General features: G+C 39.9%; 1 protein-coding gene across 1 annotated transcript in view; it reads right to left on the bottom strand.

The window, feature by feature from the left end:
* Positions 1-7845, bottom strand: part of SLC4A5 (solute carrier family 4 member 5) — an 82774-nt gene extending 74929 nt beyond the window's left edge. The window contains exons 1-2 of the mRNA XM_032410657.1: positions 7767-7845; positions 1607-1798 (exon numbers count right to left, since the gene is read on the bottom strand). Of these exons, the coding sequence (XP_032266548.1) occupies positions 1607-1798; positions 7767-7845 (271 nt within the window). The remainder of the gene's footprint in view (positions 1-1606; positions 1799-7766) is intronic.
* Between the last annotated feature and the right edge of the window lie 1915 nt (positions 7846-9760).

Raw genomic sequence — 9760 nt, 5'->3', positions numbered from 1 at the left:
AGAGCAAGAGAGGGAACACAAGCAGGGGGAGTGGCAGAGGGAGAAGCAGGCTTCCCGCCGAGCAGGGAGCCCGATGCGGGACTCGATCCCAGGACCCTGAGATCATGACCTGAGCCGAAGGCAGACGCTTAATGACTGAGCCACCCAGGCGCCCCTTGGTTTTGATCTTCTGATGACCCCAGAGTTCATACCGGGCAAGTAGAAGAAGACCTTAATAATTTTTCACATCCCTCCCACCAGAAGGATCTCATAAGCCCTTGGTACCAATGAGGACATCCAAACTAAACCAATACCCACTTGTAGAGGAAAAAGATTTGGGGTCCTTGCTCTTAAATTGGGTTAATGTGTATTAGTTGAACTAATATCTATTAAGTGCCTACCACATACCTACCATGTTACTTGTTTCTTCTCTGCCTCAGGAGGAATCCAGCAAACTCAATTTTAAAAGGGGACCTCATCCCTAAATGTGGGGGAGGTGGTGGGGTTATAGGAGAGTGCCCCAGAAAGGGAGGGTGAGGCATCCAGATCCAACATGGGGAGCAGGAGGTCTTCCCCGCAGGCTTGCTCTTCTCTGGGTCTCTGATGTTCCCACCCCTGAGCTGGCCCAGGTATGCATGCATGGCTTCATCAGTGCTCATCTCTTACGCTAGACAGCTCCAAAGGACTCCCATTAACCCATCTCCCACATAGACACGTTTACTCTAGAAAAGCCACAGGACTTGGGAGACTTGGTGCCAAGGAGAGCAGTTGTTCAGGGCAGCTGCAAGGTTGGGGGTGACTCAGTTGGCCTTTGGGAGCATGTATGTCAGATCTCTTCCTACAGGGATGCTGAGACACTGTTACTGCCTCTGACATTCCTTTGAAGGTTTAGATGGGAAAATAACTAATTTTGCCTTGCTCAAGACAGTGGAAATATGTAATAGAGACCAATGAAATACCATTTTTTGGGCAGATTTAGAATATGCTGGGGTGAAATCATGTCCCTAGAAACAGAAAAGTCTCAAAAGAATAAAATGTCATAGCTGGGCTCCAAGGATTCCAGTCTTTTCACTTAAGACTGATACTTTTCTTTCCACAGGAAGGAACACAAGACTGATTTTTAATCAGCCCAGAACTGATTTCTACAGCAGCAGCAGCAGGCCTCAGGGGATTTGCTGACTTGGGAGAGAGCTTCCCAGGGGTCTGCAAGCTACCACGCAGGTGCCTAGACAATTCTGTACCATTCCTTCAAGCTCAGGTGAGGAAAGAGGGCGGAGGTAATGTGATGTGGAATTCAGTTTACTGAGCACAATGCCTCCTGCCAAAGTGTCATATTTGTGGTTAGGGCAATGGCTGTGTGGCCCCTAAGAATTTGGAAGTGAGGAAAATAATTAAACGATGAAATCAGCCTGGAATGGATCAGAGCAGAAGACTCAAAGTCCCCAGAGAGAGACGGGGCTCAGCCTGACTAAAGGTGACCCTGGGCAGGGAGGTTGGTCTGTGGGGGTGGCAGAGCACAGTGCGCTGAGAGCCCTGACCCCAGTCTCCAGAGAATCTCCCTGCCCTGTCGCCCCATCTGGGCTCCCCAGCAGGTGGCTCCCGCCAAATGCACCCCTCAAGAACTCACGGGTCCTGCTGACATGATCCACATTGCTGTCCCTGCTGCTTCCCCTGCTGCCCGTGCCAGTCAGCTCCTGCTGTGGTTTGTCTGCCTGCAGGCCCCAGCAGACCTTTTGCAGGCCTGGAAGACGTCCCTGCTGGTCTCTCTTCCTTTGAGGGTAACTGGGGACTGAAAGCCCAATGTGGATGGAACGGCAGTCTGTGGGCAGAGCACAAAAGAGCGGGGGAGGCAAGGATTACTGAAAATGGGCATTTCTCCTTAATATGCTCCAGTTACAAAGAGCTAGGGCCACCAAAGCAGAATGGGAGAGATGGGATTCCTGGCCAGGGCCACTGCCCCGAGTCTTGGGTTTGATGGAATTCCATTTCTGAACAACTCAACAGTTGCTGGAAACGATACCCTTGGTGCTGTAGTTAGAACTCAATTAGAGTGAACAGAATTCCCATCACTCTGTTCTTGCTTGTCCAGAATGGCAGTAACCGCATAAGGCTTATGACACATGGCCTGGGAGAGAGTCCCTCTGTGAGTCACAGATTTAGTCCAAAACGCCAACGCCCCCTCTTTGGGAAAGCCCTATGTATTTTCATCGAGGGCCACTTTTACTCACAACCAAAGACTACATAAACTACTTACCAGAAAAGTGAGTTACTAAGGATTTCTCAAAACTGGTTTTGTATACTAGAATTTTCAAGAACTGGAATCACCAAGAACCTTAATTTCAAATTCCACTAAGAAGCCTGGCTGCTCTGTAAAGCCCCCACTGGATCTTTGCACACAAAAAGTAGCTGCAATTCTCTCAGCTCTCAGGATGGACGTTCTGCCATCAGTGTTTCATCAGTGTTGGCTTGAATTGGACAACAGTTTTTTAAATAATCAATAGATTTAATTTTATGTTTACAGAATAATTGAGCAGATAGTACATAGGAACTTGGACTTCCATCCTACCCCTACCAGACCCCCACTCCACAGTTTCTCCTAGTATTTTTTATTGAGGTATAATTGACAAATAACATTGTACTAGTGTAAGGTGTACAACATACTAATTTGATAGATGTATATATTGCAAAATGATTGCCACAAGAAGCCTAGTTAACATCCATCACCCCACATAGCTGCACTTTTCTTCTTGCAATGAGAACTTTTAGGATCTACTCTCTTGGCAACTTTCAAATATACAATAAGATTGCTACCTATACTTACCATGCTGTACATTCCATCCCCAGAACTTATTTATCTTATAACTGGAAGTTTGTAACTTTGACTACTTTCACCCCTTTTGCTCACCCTCAAGCCCCTGCCTCTGGCAACTACTAATCTGTTCTGTTTCTATGAGTTTGATTCTTTAGATTCCACATATAAATGAGATCATACAGTATTTGTCTTCTCTGTCATTGCCGAGACTGCCAAGGAGCTAACCCTCTGTGTTTTCTTCTTGGAATGTTGTTGTTTCAGGTCGTACATCAGACTTTTACCCATTTTGAATTGTGTGTGTGTGTGTGTGGTGTAAGATAGTAGTCCAATTTTATTCTTATGAATGTGGCTGTCCAGTTTTCTCATCAGAGAGATCATCTTTTCCCCATTGTATATTCTTGGTTCCTTCGTCATAAATTAATTGAACTTAAAATTGTGGGTATATTTCTGGGCTCTCTCTTGTTTTCCATTGATCTATGTGTTTGTTTTTATGCCAATACTATACTGTCTTGATTAGTATAGCTTTGTAATATCTTTTGAATCAGGAAGCATGATGCCTCCAGCTTTGTTCTTTTCCAGGATCACTTTGCCTATTCATGGTCCTTCATGGTTCCATATAAGGTTTAGAATTATTTGTTCTATTTCTGTGAAAAACGCCATTGAAATTTTGATAGGGATTGCATTGAATCTGTAGATTGCTTTGGGCAGCCTGGACACTTTAAAAAATATTAATTCATCCAATCCATGAGCATGGAATATCTTTCCATTTGTTTGTGTCTTCTTCAATTTCTTTCATCAATGTCTCACAGTTTTCAGTGTACAAGTCTTTCACCTCCCTTGTTAAGTTTATTTATTCCTATGTATATTATACTTTTTGTGGTAATTGTAAATAGAATTGTTTTCTTAATTTCTCCTTCTGTTATTTCATTATTAGTATATAGAAATATACCTTTTTGTATTAATTTTTGTATATTGATTTTGTATCCTGCAACTTTACTGAATTTGTTTATTAGTTCTAACAGTGTTTTGGTGGAGTCTTTAGGGTTTTCCATATATATTTATCACGTCAAATAGAAACAGTTTTACTTCTTCCTTTCTAATTTGAATGCCTTTTATTTCTTTTTCTTAACTAATTGCTCTGGCTAGGACTTCCAGTACAATGTTGGATAAAAGTGGTCAGAGTGGGCATCCTGACCTTGTTCCGGATCTTAGAGGAAAAACTTTCAGCTTTTCATTGTTGAGTATGATGTTAGCTGTGAGCTTGTCATATATGGCCTTTGTTACGTTGAGGTACATTCCCTCTATACTCAGTTTGTTGAGATTTTTGATAATGAATAGATGTTGAATTTGTCAGATACATTTTCTGCACCTATTGAGATGATCATATGATCTTTATCCTTCATTTTGTTAATGGGGGTATACCACATTGATTGATTTGCAGGTTTTGAACTATCCTTGCACTCCTGAAATAAATTCTACTTGATCATGGAGCAAGACCATTTTAATGTATTGTTGAATTTGGTTTCCCAATATTTTGTTGAGGATTTTTGCACCTTTGGTCATCAGAGATATTGGCATGTAATTTTTTTTCTTGTAGTATCCTAGTCTGTTTTTGATATCCGGTAATGCTAGTGTCATAAAATGAATTTGAAAGTGTTCCCTTCTCTTCTATTTTTTGTAAGAGTTTGAGAATGATTAGTATGAATTCTTACTTAAATGTTTGGTAGAATTCACCAGGTAAGCCATCTGTTCCTGAACTTTTGTTTGTTGGGAGGTTTTTCATTATTGATTCAATCTCCTTACTAGTAATTGGTCTGTTCAGGTTTTCTGTTTCTTCACTATTTATTTTTGGTAAGTTGTATCTTTAGGAATTCATCCATTTCTTCTAAGTTGTCCAAATTGTTCTCATATAATTGTTCACGGTAGTCTCTTTTGATCTTTTGTATTTGTGTGCTTTCAGTTGTATGTCTTTTCTTTCATTTCTCATTTTATTTATTTGAGTCTTCTCTTTTTTTCCCCTTGATAAGTCTAGCTAAAGATTTGTCTATTTTGTTTGTCTTTTTATTTTTTATTTATTTATTTTTAAAGATTTTATTTCTTTATTTGACAGGGAGAAACCAGTTCTTAGTTTCATTGATCTTTTCTATTGCCTTTTTAGTCTCTATTTTACTTGTTTTTTCTCAGATCTTTGTTATTTCCTTCCTCTATTAACTTTGGGCTTAGTTTGTTCTTCTTTTTCTAGTTCCTTGAGGTGTAAAATTAGGTTGTTTACTTGGGCTCTTTCTTTTTTCTTAATGTAGACATTTATTGCTATGAATAGATTACCCTATGATTAATAACTTGCATTAGTGTGGTACATTTGTTACAATTAATAAACCAATATTGATGTGTTATGATTAACTATAGTGTATTGTTTACATTAAGTTTCACTCTTAGTGTTGTATAGTTTTATGGGTTTTGACAAATGCATAATGACATGCATCTACCATTACAGTATCATACAGAATAGTTTCACCAGCCTAAAAATTCCCTGTGCTTCACCTACTCATCGCTCCCCTTCCTGAATACTAAAGCTACTTTCCTCCTGGACCTTTACACTTTGTTCTCTTTTCTTTTTTTCTTCCTTCTGAAGAGAAATGAGAATGGGTGGGGTAAAATGAGTGGGAAGATCTTTTTCTCTGCTTATGTGAACTGCAGCAAGAATGTTTGAGAGCTACTAGTTTAGGATAAGTTTGAGCCTGAAATTCCATGGTGACAATTTTCCAAAGAGCAGGCTGGCCAAAAAATATTATTGTAGCTACAGTAGTTCCCCCTTTCCACAGGGGATATGCTCCAAGTTCCCTAGTGGAGGCCTGAAACTGCACATAGCACTGAACCCTATATATACCTTTCTTTTTCCTACACATACATACCTATGATCAAGTTTAATTTATAAATTAGGCATAGTAAGAGATTAACAATGATAATAATAAAATAGAATAACTGTAACAATATATGATAATAGAAGTTATGTGAATGAGGTCTCTCTTTCTCTCAAGATATCCTATTGTACTGCACTCACCTTTCTTCTTGTGATGATGTGAGATAATAAAATGCCTTTATGATGAGATGAAGTAAGATAAATGACATAGGCACTGTGACATAGTGTTGGGCTACTACTGACCTGATGATGATGTGTCAGAAAGAGAATCTACCTGCTTCCAGACCATGGTTGAATATGGGTAACTAAAACTGAAGAGAGTGAAATCACAGATAAGGGGGGGACTACTGTATTTTTGAAGCCCAAGGATGGCAACTGAGAGTTGAAAGCTGCTGCAGAATGGGAAATTAGACTCTGTGTTCTTATGTCAAGATCTACATTAACTTGATTTTATTTTCCTTGGAGGGGAGGTCTGCCTCTCGGCTCAAACTCCTGAAATGCAGATGCTGATGTCTGGGCATTCATTGACTGCAGGTATCACACAGAAACCACATCAAGCTGAACCTTGGAGAATATATCTAACTAAGCCCTTTAGAGATATGTTGAGTGTCTACTCTAGTGAAAAGACTATGAGTCATTCCTAGCCATGGGAAAGTGAGTTTATCTGGATGTCAGTGTCCAAATCTCTTTAGAGCCCAGCTCACTCTTCTGAACCTCCAGTCTTTCTAGGTTGTAACGAGGAATGTGAGGTGGAGATTTTTATGAAGTACAGCCTTGCTTTCTAGTGGACCAATATCAGAATGACTGGTGCTCCTCCTTCCTTCCCTCTGCTCCCTCCAGGATGGTGTGACTTCCCTTGCTCGATTCTACCATTTCTTAAGCAAGCTGTCATTCAAGTAAGCCATGGATACCAATAAGAGGTAAGTAGTTTCATCTAAGGGATTAGCAGATGAGTTCCTATTCTCCACTGTTGAGGCCAGGAACAGAAATGAGAAGCAGCTGATATATCAGAAAGGCCTCTGCCAAGAGTCACCTGCCCTGGATGTTCCCTGGCTTGTTCTTCACTTGCTCTATGGCCATGGACATCTGCCTCTCAAGGACCCAGTGTCCTCACCTGTAATGTGGGAATAAAATCCCTTCTCTACTGTCTGGGCAAGGTTTTTGAGAAGATAGAATGGGATGGTATATGGGAACATGATTAGAAAATTATAAGGGCTATACACATGAAGACTATGCTTATTAAAGAAATTAGGGGAGATAGCTATCATGAAAATATTTGCACTGAATCTAACTTGTCCCTTTTCATCCTGGCTCCCATCATAATCATCAGAGTGTGGCTGTGTAGCTGTTGAACTATAGAGAATGGCTAGCCCTCTCCCAAGCTTCCTCCTTCACTCTGCGACACCTCTTCATTCACTGTGAATATCTTGCAGTTTGGCTCAGGACAATGCCAAGTTCTCCTAGGAACTCCTCAACTGCATTCTTCTCCACTCACAGCCCCAGAATGGCTCTACACATTCTGAAGCTCAGCAAACATCCAGCTGGGCAGTGAGATTAGTGTTTCCCTCCAAGTGGGACAGGGGCAGTGGCAGGGCAGTAGCCTGTCTGGTTGCCTCTTCATAAGTTCTGTGGTTGCTTCTCTGTAGAGTGTAGGAACTTAGGGCCTCTGAGTCAGCAATTTTGGATCAACAGATACCCCCACTCAATATCCTCTTGCACTAGTTTTAACTGAGCTGCCATTTTTAGAATCTATATAATAGTGGCATCTTGTATAATTTGTAGATCTTGTAAAATTAGGTAAGTTTAATTTTGTGTTGGGGATGCTATGCCCTAATTCATAGAAACAAAGTGCCAGTTTCCTGTCTTCTGCCCACTATGTGGTCTCTTTAAGACACAGTGAAGCCTGGTCCCATTGGATCCAGAGAAGACACTGTGGGTAGGTCAGGGAAAGGGACCAGCTCTCCTAGATCCCTCCGCTGGAGGGGTGTTATAAGGATATTTAAGAAACTGGCAGACCCTCCTAGGATTTGCATCAAGTTCTCAGGATGACCTTACCTTCCTGATCCTGACATCTCCTCCTGTAGTTAGCAGGGTCCAGCTTCCCTACCCCAGCCTTCTCTTCTTCCACCTTCATAACTATAAAAGATGAACACAGCCTCAAAATATATACGACACAAAAAGGTAGGATTTCAAGGAGAAATGGCCAAATCCACACCCACAGTAGGAGACCTTAAAGCAGATGAAAAATTTAAGGCAAAAGAATATATAAACAAATTGGAGAAGTTCAAATATCTATCTCTAACAAATAGAGAACAGATCTCTCTTTCAAGTACAAATGGGACATTTATAGAAAGCACATATCTAGGGGCTCCTGGGTGGCTCAGTCATTAAGCGTCTGCCTTTGGCTCAGGTCATGATCCCAGGGTCCTGGGATTGAGCCCCAATCGGGCTCCCTGCTCAGCCGGAAGCCTGCTTCTCCCCTTCCCACTCCCCCTGCTTGTGTTCCCTCTCTCACTGTGTCTCTCTCTGTCAAATAAATAAATAAAATCTTCAAAAAAAAAAAAAAGAAAGAAAGAAAGAAAGAAAGCACATATCTAGTTCACAGGAAAGCCTTAGTAAATTTCAAAGATTCTGTATCATACTTCCATAGCAAGAATGTATATATAATATATATATATATATATATATACATATATATGTATGTGTGTGTAAGATGTAAGATAGTCTTACACACACACACATATAACTTTAGACTAAAAGTAATTTCTACTCATGGGTTTAATAAGAAACCACAATGGAAATTATTAAATATTTAGGACTCAACAATTACAACTACTAAATATTGAAACTTATGGGATGCAACATATTTAGAGGAAACAGGGAAGGAAGGAGAGTAGGGAGGGAGGAAAGAAGGAAAATAAATGTGATAAGCATTCAACTAAAGAACATAGGAATAAAAACAAGAGAAAACCCAAAGTAGAAAAATGTAAATATAAAATATAAAACCAAAAAATAATGAAATAGAAATAAGAATAGATGGTTAATAAATCCAAAGGCAATTATTTGAAAGATTATTAAAATAGGCAAACTATGCAAAACTAATCAAGAAGAAAAAAGAATATTCACAAGTAAACAATATTGGGAATGAAAAAGAGACATAACTAAAAATATAGTGGAGAATTTAAAAATTAAAAGTGAATGCCATGAAAAACTTCATGCCAATACATTTTAGCTTTGATAATAATAATAATGATTACCATTTCTATGTACCAGGAACTATTTTAAATGCTCTGCATTGTATGACTTAATTGAGTCTTCTCAACAACCTTATGAGATAAGTAACATTATTATTCCCATTTTACAGATGAGGAAACTGAGGCACAAGAGCTTAACTGACTGCCCAAATGGAAGAACAGAGATTCAAACCCAGACAATCTGTTTCTGGAATTAAAGTTCTTAGCTATGAGGCTGATAAATGGATATTTTATTAGAAAAATAATAGAAGTGATCAAAATTGACTTTAAAAGAAATTAGAGGGCGCCTGGGTGGCTCAGTTGGTTAAGCGACTGCCTTCGGCTCAGGTCATGATCCTGGAGTCCCTGGATCGAGTCCCGCATCGGGCTCCCTGCTCGGCAGGGAGTCTGCTTCTCCCTCTGACCCTCCCCCCCTCTCATGCTCTCTCTCTCATTCTCTCTCTCTCAAATAAATAAATAAAATCTTTAAAAAAAAAAAAAAAAGAGTAAAAGAAATTAGAAAACCTTGACTAACTAATAACCATTAACTGAAATGTTTATGGGGAAGTCATTACAAACAGCCTTTCCCATGCCCCATGGATAATTACTGAAGCTGGATTATAGGTACAAAAGGATTATCATTTTTTCTTATTTTTGTTATGTCTGAATTTTTTTCTATAGTGAAAAAAAATAAACACCAGAAGAAGATAGTTTTTAAAAAATGTTTTATCTGGGGCGCCTGGGTGGCTCAGTCGTTAAGTGTCTGCCTTTGGCTCAGGTCATGATCCCAGGGTCCTGGGATCGAGCCCCACATCG

Source organism: Phoca vitulina, unplaced genomic scaffold (assembly GCF_004348235.1).
Source record: "Phoca vitulina isolate PV1807 unplaced genomic scaffold, GSC_HSeal_1.0 scaffold12, whole genome shotgun sequence".
NCBI lineage: Eukaryota > Metazoa > Chordata > Mammalia > Carnivora > Phocidae > Phoca > Phoca vitulina.
The sequence above is the reverse complement of the archived record's forward strand: the minus strand, read 5'-3'. Positions and strand labels throughout refer to the sequence as shown.